Genomic DNA, 21,412 nt, shown 5'->3' with positions numbered 1-21,412 from the left:
CTATTCTAAATTGTCGGGTACCGCTGCTGAATTGCCGGCCGGCTTTTTTAAAGAGACAGTGCATGAAAACACTATTATTTTTTTTAATAAATCCTTTACACTAAATGACAAGTACAGCAAGCAACTCTGTCACTGTACTTCATATATATGTGACTGACATGTTTCTATCTATCTAATCTATGTGTGATGCTCTATTCTTTCTGTTATAAATTGTCGGGTACCGCTGCTGAATTGCCAGCCGGCTTTCTTAAAGAGACGGTGCATGAAAACACTATTATTTTTTTTAATAAATCCTTTAACACTAAATGACAAGTACAGTAAGCTGAGCGCTGCCATCCAGCTTGTCATCCTTCAGAGACACTGCAGAGCGCAGGCATTATGGGAACTTCCGATTCCGGTATTCGATATTCTAAAAGTATCGGAACTCAATATCGGAACTCCGATACCGCGAATATCGGTCGATACCCGATATTTCAGTATCGGAATGCTCAACACTAGTGATTAGACAACTTTATTCTTTGGGTTGGTGCGATACCAGATTTATATCTGGGTTTTCATGTTTGGCTGCTGTCAAACACTAAAAAAAGCTTTTTTTTGCAAAACAAATTTTTGCAAAGCCATATTCTGAGAGCTATAATTTTTCTATATTTCTGCAAACAGAGTTATGTGAGGGCTTGTTTTTTGCAGGATAAGTTGATGCTTTTATTGGTACAATTTTCGGTCATATATCATTTTTTGATTGCTCTCTATTTCAATTTTTGAGAGGCAGAATGAACAAAAACCTGCAATTCAGGAATTGTATTTTTTTATGCCATTTACCGTGTGGTAAACTTTATTCTTCAGGTCATTACGATTGCAGTAATACCACATTTATATCATTTTTTTTATGTTTTGCCACTTTTACACAATAAAAACAATTTTATAAAAAAAAAGAATTGTTTTTGCATCACTATATTCTTAGAGCTATAGCTTTTTCATTTTTCTGTTTTTTTTTGCTGGACATTCAACTTTTTGATCGCGTTTCATTTCGGTATGATGATAAAACATCGTTTTTTGCCATGTTTTTTTTTTTTTTTCACGATGTTCACTGAAGTGATGAACTATTGTGATAGTTTTATGGTTACATAAATATATGTATTTATTTTATTCATATTTTTTCTTTTTTTTGTTCTTTATTGTGTGATTTTTATTTTTCATTTTTAAAATTATTTAAAACTTTTTTTTGTACTTTTTTACCTTGTCCCAGTCTGAGACATTAACTTTCGCTGATCTAATACTGTGCAGTGCTTTTGCATTGTAGGGCAGTAGATCGGTGCATCGCATACAGGGAGGAGGCCTGTCAGCTTCTGCTCAGAGCAGGAACTTAGAAGCCACCTTACCTGGATGACCCTGTGGCCGTCCTTCAGCCCGGGGTCACAATAGAGACCATCAGCACAATGCGATCGTAATCGCGTTGTGCTGATTGGAACAGAGAGGGAGCTCCCTCCCTCTGCAGCCCAATCTATGTTGCAGTCGCTATTGACAGCAACATCAAAGGGGATAAACGCCCATGATCGGCGCTAACACCGATTGTGTGTGTTGCCACAGGGTATCAGCTCTCATATAGAGCTGACATCCGCTTTTGATTGCATCAGCGCTCGGAGTGAGCCTGTTCGATTGTCACGCCATACATGTATGGCGGTGTGAGGGAACGCAGCTCCTGCAGCGCCGTACATGTACGGCGGATGTCATGAAGGCGTTAATAGGCTGTAGTTTCAATAAAATCAATGCTTTATCAGCAGGAGATTATCACTGAAGGACTAAGTGTGCTGTCCGTTTTTAACATTCCAATTGACTTGAGAAGTTTTGCTAATTTTTTTGCACAAGGGAAAATAACTGATGAAGTATTGATAGTAAAGACTGACAAACTGACCAAACATTGATGAAAATCGATCCATTACAAAAAAAAAGGATGTCTGAACAAGGTCTTAGCAAGATTGCCTAATAATTCACAAATATCAATCTAAAGAACTCATATTTTCTCTTATATTGACTTGTACATTTATTGCTATAGAAAGTTTGCAATAGCTTTCTATTATAATAAGTATCCAATTTCTCATCTTACCAGCTGTTCCATATCCTTTTGTCACTTTTCTGTCCTATTGTATAATTTGTAAAACTACAATAAAAGTTAACACGAGTTGAGTGTCTTTTAATGCCAGATTTTTAGAGGGCGTCTCTAATGTGTATGCTTATTTATGAAGCATGGAGGTGATGCTTTCCATGAGTTATGCTGATAAGTGTACGGGGGTCGATAACAGTAACCAAGAGGGATCATAGGTCTATGGATCCGTACATGATGAATAGATTCATAAGAAGCTTATGATCCAGGAGGTCTCTGTTGCCTTGTTGGTGGAGAGTTAATACATATTCAATAAAATAATAGGCAGCGCTCACTCATTTTGATGTTACTTGGGATTTCTTTACTTATTTTCTCAATAACCTGAATTTTTTATTGGTGCCAAAAGCAAAATCTTATTTTTTTTATTACTTTTGATAAACAAGATACTAAACCACAGTGCGCAACTTCTTGAGTTTTAAAGTCTCTGCATTGGTAGATAGAGTGGTCTGAATATAGAATTGTTTTCGCAAGATATCTGATTAAATGTTGAAAAATTTTATTTGGCACATTGCCTTTATTTAAATGTATTTCTACACTTTAGCATAGGATCCACCAATTAAAATAAAAGTGGATGAGAACAAGCTCTGTATATATGAATGGTTAACACACAAATTATTTTCTCTGGGGCCCAGAGACGTGTACTCTTAGGGCAGGTTTACATGAGCAAATTTCCGGTCCAAGTGCAATCCAACAAAACATCGAATCTTGGACCAATGTTAGTCTATTGGGCTGTGCACATCTGAGATTTTTTTCTCGGACCAGCTCGGTCTGAGGGAAAGATCACTACATACCCGAGTTTGATCCAATAGTCACAACACACTCGGCCATGCAAGTCAATGAGTCCATGGAAACTATCGGACTGCACTTGGATGACATCTGAGTGCAGTCCAATATCCATGGGCTGACACAATGGAGAAGATGGAGACATTTTTTTTATCCATCTTCTCCTCATCCATGAGAATTGGATCCCACTGTGCTGACACTCTGATCAGAGTGTGATTTTCATAATCAGCCCGATTCTCTCTGATGAGAGAATCTACGGTCGTGTGCATCTGCCCTTAGAAATATTTTCACATGCCTGTAATATCTGACAGTTTTTCACACCTTATATTTTATTTTAATAATAATCATGCAAATAGAGATATCATATTTATAGCAATCATATGAATATAAAGGAATAAAAACACACATTCGCCATACTTGTTTATAAATATTTAATACACCCATCATTTTTGCAAGACAATCAAATGAAAAACACCCTCGACATTCTCCAATATACATACAAACCTAATGTTATATCACAACCAGGTACATAAGCCAACTTTGTATTTCTACCCACAGTGCTCAATGGAAAAGCTCAGCTTTTGTGATCTCTGATAAAGAATACAGACTGACACAAATCAAAAAACATGTAAGACCTCAAGAATACAAATTAGTGTTGCAAGTTGGTCTATTGCGTTCATTAATTAGGAGACGAAGGCATTAAATGACACATAGCAGTGTAATCATTAGTGATTTATGATTAATGTAAACTGGGTATATGGGTATTGCTTCAAATACACAGTAATCTAGACGTCTATATGTGATGTCCAATGTTGACGCCTATAATATATTAATTTGCTTAAATATTACAGAACAATTTAGCTCAAGAAACTTGCCTGATGCTGACATTATTATACAAACTGAATGTAATGTAGTACATTAAAGATAATATTTTCTCTATTTATGTTGGGGTTGTCAGAGTGTAACAATAGATTATAATCTGCATTTATTTGTAGGCTTTCCCAGTTAGATTACGACCAACAAAATTGTATACATCATGATCTAAAATCAGTATTGGCTATGTAGCCATTCTGCTGTCACTGCATCCATGACGTATCAAGTGCATTTAATGGTTCCAGAGATATTGTATGTCTATGTCTAGAGTGGAACTTTACCAAGGCTTAATTATACATGAATGATAACATACAAGATATATTGTACTCTTCTGGGTCACTAATGCAGCCTTGTGTGGAATTCAAGTGAAATTCTCCAGAGGAGGCACTTCCTTGGTTTAGATTAGGAAGTGCTAACTTCTTGGGGGTCTAGAGGAAGCACATAGGTGTAAGTATCATCTCCTTGCTGGTTGTAGGAAGGGACTAGAGGTGCTTCAATGATAAGTAGACCTTCTGGAGAAAGAGAGGCAAACACCGTCAAGGGATCCACTTCTTGGGGCAATCTAAAAATAAATAGGACAGAAGCAGTTAACAATTACATAGTGACCAATTCGTACAATACATTCTGCCCAATGATTATTCCCCATGCTGGAAATAGCAAACATGGCTAAAAACAACCCAGAACTATAAGGTATTGCCAACATATATATGAGCAATGCAATTATTTTAGCATGGTACTCTCATCAGGACAAGAAACTGTAGTAATCAGTCTTATTATTTAAAATTTATTTATGTGATCAAAGGAATAAAATAATAGCAAGGCACAAAGATTTGGGGAATCTGATTTCAGTATGCATAAAATATAGCAAAAAGAATTTCAAATCTTTATGCACACTGTCCACAATAAGTGCTAATATATGCCAAACACGAGGATATGGTTATGTGAAGAAGCGTGTAGTCTGTATATTTCTACTATTCTCCTTAAAGAGAAGCCCCTCTTTTTAGACACTTTTTAGTGAGTTGGATTATTTTCTTCAAACCTGCACAAAAATTGAAATGTCAGCTGATTAGCTTGTGACATCTGCAATTTACAAGAATACAGATGTACATTTAGATTGTTAGCCACAATGGGGACAGTGCCAATAATGCCTGTAAAGCGCTGTGGAATTAATGACCATCAACTTATCAAAGTAGTCCACAGAAAAGGTGCAAGCTTTCATACAGTACCTCTGTATTCTAGTGATGGCATCTACTGAGTAGTGCAGCAATGTTGTGTTACTTTCTAAACACCATGGATGTAAGTAGAGTACTACAGTAGTTTGGTGGACACTACAGCTGTATTTAGTCCTTATATCTAAAGAGCCCAACACCATTCAGTTTTATGCAAGGTTACAGTGTAGGGGGGGGCAGCAAATAGTTAAATGTCAGTCTATGATCCATAGTATGGAAAAAGCAGGATGTATCTAGAAGAAAATGGCCCCAACAGTCACTTGTTCTACATGCAAGTGTAGCACCCTGAGGACTCGGCTGCTACAGGGGTATTGCACCTCACTCCAGAGGTGTGGTATTCCACTCCCGGGTAAGGATGGAGTGTGGGACTGAGCTCAGTAGGCTGCATGCACTACATACATCCCATTTCCGGGGGACAGAACTACGGTACTCCCACCAGTATATGTGCAGGTACGACAGCGTCTGTCCCTGGCTGGAGTGGGAGGGGGGTGGAACATCCCAGTAGTGTAGGGGCAGATAGGGGGAGTAGTCTGGGTAAAGCTAGGAGCTCATTGGGTGCTAGTCACCTGGGCTCACACATAGAGGGAGTATATATGGTGGGCACCATCTTAGGACAGGGTCTTTTTAGCCTGAGGAGCAGAGCAGAGGAGTTCAGCCAGGAGGGCTGACAGGGAGCTGTGGCTCCGGCTGGGCCCAGCTCCAGAGCTAAGCCTGCAGAGGAGAGAGGAGAAAGAAGGACCCAGAGAGAAAGACAGAGGGAACCCCAAGAACCCAGAAACAGACCAGAAAGGGTGAAGGGTTGGCGGACACGGGTACCGGAACCCGAACTGGTGGAGGCCACTTATCCTCAGCCAGGAACCGGAGGTCGTGGTCAAGATTTGCCACGACCCTCACCAAATCCACCAGAAAGGCACACCAAGCATAGGGTCAGGGAACCCAGAGGAGGTTTGACCACCAAGAGACCCGAGGGAGCCGGCCAAAGGTGGATCCCTGGTGGGAACGGCCAGAGACAGAGAGAGAGAAGGGAGCTCAGGACCACGCTTCAGAACTGCCTGGGGGTTAGCCGAGTCCAGGACCTGGTGGACGCAGCACGGCTCGGGTGGTCACTCAAGGCCAGAGTGACTGAGAGAACACTTGTGAGTAAAACCCCTGAAACTGCATCTCCTGACTCTGACTCTTCTTACTGACCGTCACAACCCCCATCATCTTCACCTGCTGCCCTGAGGCCATACCCCTCCCGTTGGGGGTTATACCATCATCGCTGCACCCATACCACCGGCCTCAGCGGACTGTTCTGCAGCGGCGGCTGCAAAGCCGTACTCAACGGGTGGCGTAGTCGACATCCAAGTTAACATCTACTGCCATAGACTGCCACTTAGTTTGACACCCTGGGCACGGACCGGGTCACCGCCACAAGGACTACTACCCCTATCCAGATCCGGCTCCGGGTATCCCCTGAACATGGCCCAGGGGGTGTGTCACAAGCATCATGGCTGAGACCAGTAATTAGTTGCACCCTCTTATGGATGTGATGGAATCTCTGCAGGACTGAGAGACACTACCAGAGTTGGGGTGCTGGATCGGCAGGTGATTGAATAAGTAACTAAAGGTTAAATATACTAACACATTTCCAGCTTTCAGTCAGTTTAAAAAAATATAAACAATCCCTTAAATAATGTTCGATAATAGTAAGATAGCAGAAAACGTGACTCCTTGCTATTGTCATATAGCATCAAACTAAAACTTAAGGGGCATTTATACTGCAAGATAATCGTGAAGGAGTGGTGTTAAAAATGCTTGTTTCATGATTATCCTGTGTAAACAGGCTGCCGATCACCCGATGAACGAGCAAAATAGGTGAAATGATCTTTCATGCAGCATAAAAGACTGGCACTTCCGAGAACAATGGCAGCTTATGTGGCCTGAGCAATCTAATATACAGTACAGACCAAAAGTTTGGACACACCTTCTCATTTAAAGATTTTTCTGTATTTTCATGACTTTGAAAATTGTACATTCACACTGAAGGCATCAAAACTATGAATTAACACATGTGGAATTATATACTTAACAAAAAAGTGTGAAACAACTGAAAATATGTCTTATATTCTAGGTTCTTCAAAGTAGCCACCTTTTGCTTTGATGACTGCTTTGCACACTCTTGGCATTCTCTTGGAGGTAGTGACCGGAAATGGTTTTCACTTCATAGGTGTGCCCTTTCAGGTTTAATAAGTGGGATTTCTTGCCTTATAAATGGGGTTGGGACCATCAGTTGTGTTGTGCAGAAGTTAGGTGGATACACAGCTGATAGTCCTACTGAATAGACTGTTAGAATTTGTATTATGGTAAGAAAAAAGCAACTAAGTAAAGAAAAGCGAGTGGCCATCATTACTTTAAGAAATGAAGGTCAGTCAGTCCAAAAAATTGGGAAAACTTTGAAAGTGTCCCCAAGTGCAGTTGCAAAAACCATCGGTTATAGGAAGATTCGCCCCCAGCAGTTCGCCCCCAGCAATTTGCCCCCAGCAGTTCGCCCCCATCTGTTCGCCCCCAGGTACATTTCGCCCCCGCACATTTCGCCCCTATCATTTCGCCCCCAGGAAGATTCTCCCCCGCACATTTTGCCCCTGCACGTTTCGCCCCCGGACGTTTCGAACTGGGGGCGATATGTGTGGGGGTGAGATGTGTGGGGGCAAAACATCCTGGGGGTCAAATGCTGAGGACAAAATGTGTGGGGGCGAAATGTACCCGGGGGCGAACTGCTGGGGGCGAACTGCTGGGGGCAAAACATCCAATTCCCAAAACCATCAAGCACTACAAAAAAACTGGCTCACATGAGGACCGCCCCAGGAAAGGAAGACCAAGAGTCACCTCTGCTTCTGAGGATAAGTTTATCCGAGTCACCAGCCTCAGAAATCGCAGGTTAACAGCAGCTCAGATTAGAGACCAGGTCAATGCCACACAGAGTTCTAGCAGCAGACACATCTCTTTAACAACTGTTAAGAGGAGACTTTATGCAGCAGGCCTCTAGTGGAAATCTGTGCTTTGGTCTGATGAGTCCAAATTTGAGATCTTTGGTTCCAACCACCGTGTCTTTGTGTGACGCAGAAAAGGTGAACGGATGGACTCTACATGCCTGTTTCCCACCGTGAAGCATGGAGGAGGAGGTGTGATGTTGAGGGGGTGCTTTGCTGGTGACACTGTTGGGGATTTATTCAAAATTGAAGGCATACTGAACCAGCATGACTACCACAGCATCTTGCAGCGGCATGCTATTCCATCCGGTTTGCGTTTAGTTGGACCATCATTTATTTTTCAACAGGACAATGACCCCAAACACACCTCCAGGCTGTGTAAGGGCTATTTGACCAAGAAGGAGAGTGATGGGGTGCTACGCCAGATGAACTGGCCTCCACAGTCACCAGACCTGAACCCAATCGAGATGGTTTGGGGTGAGTTGGACCGCAGAGTGCTAAGCATCTCTGGGAACTCCTTCAAGATTGTTGGAAGACCATTTCCGGTGACTACCTCTTGAAGCTCATCAAGAGAATGCCAAGAGTGTGCAAAGCAGTCATCAAAGCAAAAGGTGGCTACTTTGAAGAACCTAGAATATAAGACATATTTTCAGTTGTTTCACACTTTTTTGTTAAGTATATAATTCCACATGTGTTAATTCATAGTTTGATGCCTTCAGTGTGAATGTACAATTTTCATAGTCAAGAAAATACAGAAAAATCTTTAAATGAGAAGGTGTGTCCAAACTTTTGGTCTGTACTGTATATTGCTCAGTGCGTATTGTTTGCTTTGGTCTACCATTCAAACGACTACTGATCTGTAAAGGTTTACCGATAGGCGATTGTATAGTGCTGCCGGTCGGTCTGTGTAAACAGACCCTTAGGTTGAACCTTCTGTTTCAAGCAGTCGTAAGATGTTTAACATTTTGTAAGAAACCAAGTTTCGTTATGAAGGACAGATATGGCCTTTTCAGAGGAATGTCTCTATGCCCCCATCCAGAGCACGCTATAAACACAGACTATAGAAATATAAGGCTGTGGTTTTTGTCATTATATTAATACAGTAAAAACCTCTTACCACTCAGTCTGCAGTTTTATCTCTGTGGCAGATAATACTTATTTTTACTTAAAGGTCCAATTTCCAGTTAAACATAAGAATCATGATCCTATCTGTACTGTAGCAACTTCAGTAAAACGTATCATCTGCTCCTATTCTTTGTCTTCTGACAGCTTCATACAAGAGTAATTGAATCCATATTATAAGGCTTTATGGCATATACTTGGCATAGACGGGTACTGATAGTAAAGAGGCAGAGAGTACAGAGAGCGAGATACAGAAAGGGCAGTGAGAGGAGGCTCACATTTTACTGGGTACAGATCAGTATTTAGGAATGGCACAAATGAAGCTCTTATTTTATACTTCCATATGGCTATGAAAATAATGCATTTTATTTTCAGCTTTATTTTATTTTTGATATTCATGTAAACAATGTATTTGCTCATTTAGTGGGCACCAGACCTCAAACATTTATTATAGAAACACTCCAAGCAAAACTGATACATTGACGGAAGTTTAGAAAATGTTAATAACAGAAAATTGATAGCAACCAGCATGCAGCTTTTATTCTGTACTGTGTTCTTAAATATTAAAGCTGTACTGTGATTGGTTGCTACGGGAAATAAAGAAAGTTTTTATTGAGATATTTTCATATATCTGCCCCACTGTGTGCAAGGCTTAATTCACACATCAGTATTTTTGATCAGTATTTCATCAGTATTTGTACGTCAAAACCAGGAGTGTCTCTAAAATACAGAACGAGGTGTCAAGCTTTCAATTATAGTTTTTCTCTGTAAGTTCCACTCCTGGTTTATTCTTACAAAAACTGATGCAGAATACTGACCAAATACTTACGTGTGAATGAGCCCTAAGGCTATGACCCGGGGATTCAAAATAAAAAAAAGGGTATCCCTGTGTTATGTACCTCATACCAAGTCCATGTACTAAGGATAACACAATATATCTGTGTTCCTAGAACAGGAGCATTACTCTTATTGGCTACTGTCGTGTTCCATATGGCTCTAAGTAACAACTAAAATGAGTAGAAAAGTTAAAGCCCATTGTCAGTTTATTGATAAGTGATGATGCATGAGATGTGACTTTAGACCATACACAGCTGACCCAGGTAGGATCTCCGCTCACTTTGCCCTCTTCACCAGCATCGTTTCATGAGTCAGAACACATGATGATAGGCTGATGGAGCCAAGATAGTCTTCGGCCTGATAAGATCTGCAGTATGTCAATGCATAGTTCTAATATTTAAGCTATTTGAATCATTGCCTGATTTATTGTATCTTTTCTATGAACAGCTAAAAAGCAACTTGTTTACTTTTACATCTAAGGTTCTTCTCACATGTCCGTTCAGATATTCCGCTCCTGATCCATTGCATCATAAAAATGGAAGCAGAGGGGCCCCATTGATTATTATTATTAGGTCTGCTTGGGTTACATTTTTAGGGAAAAAAAAGATCTGCAAGCAATGCACAGGCTGTTACTATACAGCAGTAGTCAACATAAAAGACCAGGGAGGACTACTAAATCCTAACCTCCTGGAAGTCTTGTTCAACAGTGACTGTAAATCGAGATGGTTAGATAGAGGGAAGGTGCTTCCTTTGTTATCCCATGTGCACCCCATGACCCATTAAGATGTTGCAGATTGGTTGCCATTACACTGGAGCCATCTAGCAGGTCACAGCCTGCAGAAGATGACCGGAGCGGCGCTGGTAATAGAAGAAGACGGAGGCTGGTAAGTATAATTCTAGGGGCAGGAAGATTAGATAAGTAACACCATTCCAGCGGTAAATTAAAAAAAAACAACTAGAGTGGTGCTCTAACCCCTTAACAACATCTGACGTACTAATACGCATCTGTGCCCTGGGACTTAAGAGACAGACCCGTATTAGTATGTCATCGCGATCGCGCGCGCACACAGGCTGTACGGGCGCGATCGCCGCCGGGTGTCAGCTGATTGTCACAGCTGACACCCGGTACTATGTGCAGGGAGCGGTCCTGCACCGCTCCCAGCACATTAACCCCTGCGATGCTGCGATCGAAGTCGATCGAAGTCGATCGCGGCATTGCGGGGGCAAGGGGAGGTGATCGCCGATACTCACCTCCTCTTCCGGCTTCCAGCGCAGTCTGCAAAGGCTTCCCGGGTGTTGCCATGACGACCCGATGTCGTCATGACAACATCCGGGTCACCAGACAGCAGGAAGATTGTTTGGACATGCGCAGTGCATCTCCAAACAATCTTCACACTGTGCACCGCTGATAGCCTGCATGGCATAGGGATGGTGCTGCATTCCTGTGCCATGCAGGCGATCAGAGAAAAAAAAGTGAAAGTCCCAGAGTGGGACAAAGTAATAAAGTGTATAAACTGTCTGAAAGTGGAAAAAAAAAAAAAAAAAAATTGCAAAAATATAAAAAAAAAATAATCCAAAAAAAATAAAAATATAATGTACCCATCAATAAATATTATTATTATAAAAAAAAAAAAAAAACAATAAAAGTACACATATTTGGTATTGCCGCGTCCGGAACAACCTGACCTATAAAACTGTCCCACTAGTTAACCCCTTCAGTGAACACGGTTAAAAAAAAAAAAAAAAAACTAAGCAAAAAACAATGCTTTATCACCATACCGCCAAACAAAAAGTGGAATAACACGCGATCAAAAAGACGCATATAAATAAAAATGGTACCGCTGAAAACGTCATCTCGTCCCGCAAATAACAAGCCACCATACAGCTCCATCAGCCGAAAAATAAAAAAGTTATAGCTCTCAGAATAAAGCGATGCTAAAAAATATTTTTTTCTATAAAATAGCTTTTATTGTGTATAAGCGCCAAAACATAGAAAAATGATACAAATGTGGTACCGCTGTAAACGTACTGACCCGAAGAATAAAGCTACCTCATCAATTTTACCACACGCGGAACAGAATAAAAAATAATAAAAAAAAAACAATTCCTGAATTGTTGGTTTTTGTTTATTCTGCCTCCCAAAAATCGGAATAGAAAGCGATCAAAAAATGTCACGTGCCTGAAAATGGCACCAATAACAACGTCAAGTCATCCCGCAAAAAACGAGCCGTCACATGACTGCCTGCCAAAATCTGGAAAAATTATAGCTCTCAAAATATGGCGATGCAAAAACTAGATTTTACAAAAAATGCGTCTTTTAGTGTGTGACAGCTGTCAGTCATAAAAACCCCATATGATTCTGGCATTGCTGTAATCACACCGACCTGAAGAATAAAGTCGTCTAATCACTTATACCGCACAAGGAACGGCGTCAAAAATAAACTCTTGGGTTAGGATTGGGCTAGGGTTAGGGCTGGGTTTGGGGCTAGGGTTGTGCTGGGGCTAGGGTTGTGCTGGGGCTAGGGTTGTGCTGGGGCTAGGGTTGTGCTAGGGCTAGGGTTGTGCTATGGTTAGGGTTGTGCTAGGGTTAGGGCTGGGGTTGGGATTTTTTTCAAAAGTAAGAAAAAAAGATGACGATATGGCGACTAGTGTTGAGCGCAAGTGCTCGCTACTTGAGTTTGCATCGGGTGCTCTGGTATGCATTGAGTATCGTGGGTATTTGAGTGACATGCTCGAGTCTCTGCCCCATATGCTTCGCGGCCAAAAAAACTTTACGGGGATTGCCTGCCATGCACGAGCGATCCCCGCATGTTTTTTTTGGGTGTCTAATAACCGTGAAACATGCGGAGCAGGGACTCGAGCATGTCACTCGAGCACACGCTGTACATGGTGCATACCTGAGTACCCGATGCAAACTCAAGTAGCAAGCACTTGCGCTCAAGAATAATGACAACTTATTCAATATGATGACCTAATATAAACAAATTCTGTGCCATACCTCTGGGTTCAAAATGTTCACTATACACCTTAATAAAATCCTTGAGGGGTATAGTTTCCAAAATGGGGACACTTGTGGGGGAGCTCCACTGTTTAGGCACATCACGGGCTCTCCAAACGCGACATGGTGTCCGCTAACGAATTGAATGGAAAATCGGCTCAAATTGTTAGCGGACGCCATGTTGCGTTTGGAGAGCCCCTGTGTGCCCAAACATTGGAGCTCCCCCACAAGTGACTCCATTTTGGAAACTAGACCCCCCAAGGCACCTATCTAGATGCATAGTGAGCACTTGGAACCCCCAGGTGCTTCACAAATTGATTCGTAAAAATGAAAAAGTGAAAAAAAAAACACTTTTTCATTTTTGGGCACACAGGGACTCTTTACTTCAATCTATAATTAAAAGATTACGACCGCTGTCCTAGCACTTTATTGTGTATGTCTAATACCTACATTAATGAATACAGTAAAGAATAGACTACCATGCCTTGAATAATCTGCATTGAGATACTGTATGTGCACTCTGCATGGAATCCTGTTTTAATAAGTGCAGACACGGTGGGGAGTGGGGGGGGGGCATTTTCTGTAAAATAGGGAGTAATATAGAGCAGAGTGTGTCTTTAATGGTATCAGCCTAGGTTAACTGGAATTGGTCTCCTGGTCTGCTCACTGTTTACACCTCATTTACTAGGAGTCAGAATGGTCTCAGAAAATCCTACCATTTGCAGAGATTTTATAATTTCTCAATTTACAATTCAGTTGATTTAAATCTATTGCCATTAAACAGCCTTTTCAAACTTGGTGCGCCGGCTGCAATGTCTCCATGACCTCTGCTATATGTCACACATCTCAAGTTCTGATAAAAGCCGGATGCATTTTGAATATGTGCAGATGATATGAATAGAGTTATCTTAAAGGGAACCTGTCATGTAAAATAACGTTATTAATCTGCAGATATGAGGTTAATCAGCAAGTTGATAGTGTTCTCACACCGCCCCACTGCCGGGAGAAAATTAACATTATTTTCCCCAGCAGGCTCGGGCTTCCTGTCATGGGTTAGTGCCGGCGCGGCTTCAGTCACCGCTGTGTGTATGAGAGTGGTGGCTGTAACGGTGCTCCTGGCACTGACTGACAGCAGGACCAGCATTAGACCCAGCTGAGAGTCAGTGCTGGGATGACAGTCAGTCACAGAGTGGTGACTGAAACCGTGCCAGCGTCACCACTATGACTGGAAGCCGAACGCCGCAGAGGATAATAAAGTTAATTTCCTCCCACAGTGGGGTCTCAGTACCGGCGCCGTAGGGTTTCAGAACACTATTAACCTCATATCTGCAGGTTAATAGTGTTATTTTACATGACAGGTTCCCTTTAATCAGGAGTCTACAACTTACTTGGCTCCACTCTCAATCCTTCCCCACCTTCTGCCTTTTTGCCTCAGCCTTTTATTACTAAATGCAAAAATTGGACAACCCCATTAGTCATGAACACTGTAAACGCTCTGCTAAATTATTTTTTATTATTTTCAAAAGTCTTTGAAAATATTTTCAATATTATTTTTGCCTACTGAGTTAATTACAATGTTTCCCCCCTCCCCTGCACGTCACAGTGCCTGGATTTGGCCGTGGCAACTGCACATCACAGGGCACTGTGTCGTGCCGGGGAGGGGTGAAACATTATAATTACCACAGGAGGGATTTCTTCCCAGCCCCGAGCCTGCAAGCATCAGAAACTAGATTGAATGAAAAGACATTTCACAGCAACCAGACCTCTAATATGGGCATACAGGTGATGTAGGTATAGATTTACATTTCTATCACTTGTATGCCCATATTAGAGGTCAGATAAGTGCCAGGGGGTGACAAATTCCCTTTAAGAGGTTCTGAGAGTTAATACTTTTTTGTCATTGATGGAGCTGTGTAAGGGCTTGTTGTTATGTTGGGTGAGCAAATTTTTTATGCCATTTTTGATTACAGCACATACTTTTTTTTATTACTTTTTATTCTTATATAGTTATTTTTATTCTGTATAGTAGAATATATTTTTAATGTATGATGACAAAAGGGTTTTTAATGATTTTTATTTTGTTTATAATTTTGAACCATTTTGCTAAACTTTATTAAACTTTTTTATATTTACCTTTTAACCACTAGAGGGCTTAAATATGCAATCACTAAACAATACCCTTATATACTGTAGTGCAAATACTGTGGCAAGGCTAATATCAGAACTAAGATCGCAGGCCTCAGGACCATCATAAAGCTCTTGGATGCCATAGCAACCTATTTGCACCCATTGATTGCGTTGTGGGGGGGTCAATACATTGATAGACGGACCTCACTCTATTTAACCACTACACAGCATATTGATCATACCTACACTATTTGTTAAGGTAGAAGGCTCAGCTCAAATAGGCTTTGCAGCCCATCTGACATACTATGAGCATGACCAATAGAGTGTAAGCCAGCATGGTACACTAAATCTAACATGTGACTTTCTAGAATATTGCATTACGTATCAATTTCTCCCTGCACAGCTACTGGCAGGGCCATTCGGCTGTGCAAGTGAAGCCAGCTGTATTCACTTGCAATGCACTGCACTGAGGCCCTTCTTAGGAGTCATCGGGGTACCAGAGGTCAGACCCATACTGACGAAGGCTGGTCCAAAACGCGTGTTGGTGTGGATGCACATGTATCTTGGAGCCACTGTACTCAAGGTAATATACCGTTTAACCTTCTGTTGAAGTTTGGTAATTGCTGCTTACATCCATGTGAATTCTTTGACATCATACCACTGGATTGAAACTGCAGGGTTTGCTTATAATATTTATTATCATACATATTACCTCCTTTAGCCATTTTTGTTATAAATATATGCAATAGCTCCTTTCCTGTGTGTCCCTTGCACACTCGTTTTACATGTATGTATGTTCCCTGTTTCCCCTGCCGGTATATTATATTATCAAATAAAGATTTGTTACATTTTCTAAATACCATATTGGACTAGTTAATCGTTGTTTTTTTCCTCTTTGAATATATGTCTATGACAATTGTCCCTATTAGTCCTTAATATATAGTAGCATTATGGACACAGTATAACAATACTATTTGATTCATACATTCCTATGTTGATCATGCTACTCCTTTCCATGAGCAATTTTTATTTTCCATTATTATGCGGTGGCAGATCCTAGCATAACTTTACAATATGGCAATAATCCTGTAACAGAATAATAATGTATGGAGCACTTGCAATTTGTTATTAATTATCTGTATATTAAATTGAAATAAGAGATACTTAAGAAAAAAAATTTTTTAGGTCCAAACTAGTGAGTATTTTTAGCAAGGGATAACAGAAGGTATCTTTAATCATGCGAGGATTGCAAAATTAATTTCACCTTTGATCACAAAGTGCCTAAGGAAAACAATTATAAGCATAAACTATGAATAAATAATTATAGGAGCTCTATGGTCGTAGACGCATGATATCAAATGCAGCTCAGCCAATGCAATCATCATCTTCAATGGAAGCTATTTTGCTGCTGTGTGCTTGTTGCACAGTGCTATTCCTCCCTGCTTTTAATTTCCATCAGGCACATACCCTCCCACACAAAATGTCAACCTTTCTATTGAAACATTCCATAACATTACTTAAGGTATTTATTGCACGTCTTTTACCAAAATCTCTATTGTGCAGATTACCAGGTTCATGTTTTATGGGAACAAAGAGGAGTCCAGCAGCCGGCACTGATTCCTCTGCTCTCTGAAATATAATAATAAACTTGAAAGTTCCCTGTGATCTTAAGATGACCATGTCTCTGGAGACACCCGCAGTTTTTGTGAACGTTGTATAAGATTTGTGAAACATACAGTACAGACCAAAAGTTTGGACACACCTTCTCATTTAAAGATTTTTCTGCATTTTCATGACTTTGAAAATTGTACATTCACACTGAAGGCATCAAAACTATGAATTAACACATGTGGAATTATATACTTAACAAAAAAGTGTGAAACAACTGAAAATATGTCTTATATTCTAGGTTCTTCAAAGTAGCCACCTTTTGCTTTGATGACTGCTTTGCACACTCTTGGCATTCTCTTGATGAGCTTCAAGAGGTAGTCACCGGAAATGGTTTTCACTTCACAGGTGTGCCCTGTCAGGTTCAATAAGTGGGATTTCTTGCCTTATAAATGGGGTTGGGACCATCAGTCGTGTTGTGCACAACTTAAAAAAGAAATTACACATAGACAAACATATATAAAATAACCCTATGGATGTAGTGTTCCCAAGCAATTCCCCAATTGATAAAGAAGGGTTTATCTTTTAGAAAAGGGTCAATAAAGCATATTAAATTATTAAATGGAAAGTTCTCATCCTTGGAATTGTCCCCATCGATCTTTTGGTGAAGAAAGTGAGAGAGGGAGGATGGGAGGGGGGTTAGATTTTTAACTTGGGATAAACCAATACCTTCACCAAAACTCTCATTTATCCATCTTGGTATGTAACGAAATTCCCATTCCTGGCGTGTTTACTCAATAATGGTTTATCAGGGAAATCAGCTATATTGTATGGGGTAACTTATCTTCAGAGTCCCAACTATAAACTAGCATTATTGAGGAAATGGGAATTTCTTCACATAGCAAGGCAAAAGGATGAGGGTTTTGGTGAGGAAATTGGTTTGTCCTGAGGAAAAACACAACCCACCAGAGGATCGTTGGGGACGATTCCAGGTTTTCACCACTGGATGATTGATGGTATCCTAAAGACTGCACCAGTGTTACGCACACGCCCAGACTGACTGGCGTGAGCGTGGTTAGTGATCCCACTGGACCATGAACCGAGGAGTGCCTGGAGGGGCGTGACTAAGAATCAACTCGGTCCGACCAAGGTCAGTCGACTCCGTGAACCAGGGAGGAACCGAGCAGAGGAACCAGGTGCTACTCCAGGTCAGACCCCGGTCACAGCTGTTGACCCACACCAGGGAATGCAGGAACAGGCAGGTTAGGCTGGCATACAGACAGGTGGGTACTGGCAGGCATGGCTGGTATGCAGACAGGTGGGTACTGGCAGGCACGGCTGGTATGCAGACAGGTGGGTACTGGCAGGCACGGCTCGTATGCAGACATGTGGGTACTGGCAGGCACAGCTGGTGTGCAGACAGGTGGGTACTGGCAGGTAGGAACGCAGACAGAATAGGGACCAGTACAGACTGGGATACAGGAACAGAGCCGCAGGTGCGGTAGACAAGCAGAGCAGAGCAAAACCCGCAGGTGCGGTAGACAAGCAGAGCAGAGCAAAACCCGCAGGTGCGGTAGACAAGCAGAGCAGAGCAAAACCTGCAGGTGCGGTAGACAAGCAGAGCAGAGCAAAACCCGCAGGTGCAGTAGACAAGCAGAGCAGAGCAAAACCCGCAGGTGCGGTAAACAAGCAGAGCAGAGCAAAACCCGCAGGTGTGATAGACAAGCAGAGCAGAGCAAAACCCACAGGTGCGGTAAACAAGCAGAGCAGAGCAAAACCCGCAGGTGCGGTAAACAAGCAGAGCAGAGCAAAACCCGCAAGTGCGGTAGACAAGCAGAGCAGAGCAAAACCCGCAGGTGCGGTAGACAAGCAGAACAGAGCAAAACCCGCAAGTGCAGTAGACAAGCAGAGCAGAGCAAATACACACAAGGTACTTACAATGAAGTAGCGAGTGGACACTAAACTCACAAACAGAAGTACAGAGACAACGAATTAGAGTTAGGTGCAGGTTCAGACACTGCAAGAAAAGGGAAGATATGGATATAGAGACAAACAAGTAACGGGCTAGGGCACTGTTCAGACTGGAACTGAACCAGGAACAAGATACAGGAACGAGTCTGGGAACTCAGCCCTCAGGGTGGCGGAAACAGAATAGAAGTCACAGATACAGGTAACAGGCCTGGGTATACAGCCCCCAGGGTGGCGGAACAGACTAGAAGTCACAGATACAGGTAACAGGCCTGGGTATACAGCCCCCAGGGTGGCGGAAACAGACAAGATACAGGACAGGACCTGGCAACTCAGTTGCACAGAACACACTGAAAGAAAGTGTTGTTGAGGCACCTCCTACTGGGTGGAGGGGTTTACGTATCCAGTGACTCACAGCAATAGGCTGGGGACGCATTAGGACTGTGCACACAGTAACTATAAGAAACAGCCAGTAACCGCGCCGCCGCCCTAAGCAATCAGACAAGAGACATGCACACAGCAGGCACTGGAGCAAAGTGTGCTGCCTGGACTGATAGGTAAGATGGCGGTCTTGCATGGTGGGAGGTGGTAAGCCATGCCAGCACGCCGCCAGGGATGTTACAACCAGATGTATGAGAATCTTCCATTTAATATGCCTTCTCTACCATAAACCTGTTTTTATCCATTGGGGACTTGCTTGGGAACACTACCCATATAGGGCTATTTTAGATATGTTTGTCTACATCTATTTGTCTTTTTAAGTAAAAGCTGAGTTTTAGACTTCCCACACATTCTGCTTATTTCTTAGTTCTATACAGTGAAGAGCAAAAGGGAAACAATGTTTTGAACTTCTGACTTTCAGGCTCCATATCTCACTATCCACTACTGCTTCGAATGTGAGACTACCATTATTTATAGACAATCATTCTTGGCTATCTCATAAATAAATTTGACTTGTAACTATTTAGCATAGGATTCGTTATGCAGATTCTTTCTTGTCTTGTCGAAGCAGCAGTGGATGGTGAGATATGGAGCCTGAAAGTCAAAAGTTCAAAACAATGTTACCCTTTTGCGCTTCACTGTATCTGATGCAAATAATATACAATTAAACAGTTTAGATAGTACTTAGTCATCCACTTGGGGTCAATCATGCTCCTTAATGGAAACTACTATTTTGAAACAATGATAAATGTATATACTGTAGACACTAATTTTACGAAGTTTCCATATGCTCCCACAATATTACAGTAGCTACTAACTCCTAACCTACATTTTCACATGTATATTTGATGAATTTGGGCATCCCGAGGAAGAGAGCTGTAATGAATTTTTGGAATCCGTACTTTATTCCTCAGTGTGTTAACATTTAATGGATCTGGGCCTCCCAATTCCTTGATTTATACACGTCACTGTGTACAACAGATGCATCCTATGGTGTAGTCATGAAGTTGTAAGGAATTTAAATCACTTTTATCTTCCTCTTTTATGGCATCACTTGTGAATGATGCCCTATTTGCTGTTGTAACTAGAAATTGAAACAGATGGATTGAAATTATTCAATGTTAACTTTTTCATTGCCAATGGAAAGCTTTAAAGACAAAGTATTGCAAAAATAAGCTTGTTCTTTACGAAATTTAGCCAGGTTTAAATAAAAGTACAGCTACAATATTTATCACTAGAGATAATGACTGTGGAAAAAAAGAACTGTGATGTCCTATTACAAGTAACATCATTTTATATGCTCATAATGTACATTTACCGTACAAGTATGAATACAGGATGATTCAAGAGAAAATTAAACAGATATATAGATTAGTCCTATTTCTAAAATGTTACAGTTCACAGAACAAACCAAAAACTGGTCATACACATTAGAATGCCCACTCGACCAAAAGCTATCTCTCCCGATCCCCTTCTAACATATTTACATGCTGAAAAAGGAAAGGGGAGAGGGTGCTGGGAAACTTCTCTGCCAGCTTCTTATTTCCCCAAGAACAAAAGGATAATGCACTGCCTGATTGGGAGAGTTGGAAATCCCTTGACCCCTTGATGACATATGACCTACATTTATGTCATATGTTGTGCCCCTAACTTTGAGGCCGAGCACGCATCTTTCCCGGCTGATGATGGCTGAATTATCCAGCCATCATCTGCCTTTTACGGTGGAGCTCCTCCTGGTAACCAGTTAAATGCCACTGTCAATCTCTGAAAGCGGCATTTAACACGCGCTGGCAAGGGGAGCGTCATTACACACGACTCATGATGTGTCTGCAGGGCACTGATGGGTTGCCATGACAGCCGTTGGTCTGCTGAAGACCTCAGTGCTTGTCATGACACTTCTCCTGTGAAAGCCAGCGTTTATCTGGCGTTCATAGGAGATTGTGATTTTTTACTATACAAATCAGTGCTAATGCACTGCTATGTAAAGTGCAAGCGATCAGCTTCATGGGGTCTAACAAATACAGTAAAATGTAAAAAAAAAGAAGGGTTTTAAAAATATGAAACATTTTTAAAAAATCTAAAAGTTCAAATCCCCCACCTTTTGCCCCATTAAAAATAAAACAATTTTAAAAAAATCTGCATAGTTGGTATCACTGTGTTTGTAAATGTCCAATCTATCAAAATATAAAATAAATTAATCTGATTAGTGAACGGGTAATGCTAAAAAAAAAATCAAAATGCCAGAATTAAATTTTTTGGGATTAACATGCAATAAGATACAATAAGAGGTGAT

General features: G+C 41.3%; 1 protein-coding gene across 1 annotated transcript in view; it reads right to left on the bottom strand.

Moving 5' to 3' along the window:
• Positions 1 to 3,360: 3,360 nt before the first annotated feature.
• HSPB8 (heat shock protein family B (small) member 8) overlaps positions 3,361 to 21,412 on the bottom strand; it is a 59,554-nt gene continuing 41,502 nt past the window's right edge. Inside the window, exon 3 of the mRNA XM_073654781.1 lies at positions 3,361 to 4,379. Coding sequence (XP_073510882.1) covers positions 4,220 to 4,379 — 160 coding nt within the window. The 3' untranslated portion in view covers positions 3,361 to 4,219. The remainder of the gene's footprint in view (positions 4,380 to 21,412) is intronic.

Source organism: Phyllobates terribilis, unplaced genomic scaffold (genome assembly GCF_046119375.1).
Source record: "Phyllobates terribilis strain yellow unplaced genomic scaffold, ASM4611937v1 Scaffold_1__5_contigs__length_1240528914, whole genome shotgun sequence".
Lineage (NCBI taxonomy): Eukaryota > Metazoa > Chordata > Amphibia > Anura > Dendrobatidae > Phyllobates > Phyllobates terribilis.
The sequence above is the reverse complement of the archived record's forward strand: the minus strand, read 5'-3'. Positions and strand labels throughout refer to the sequence as shown.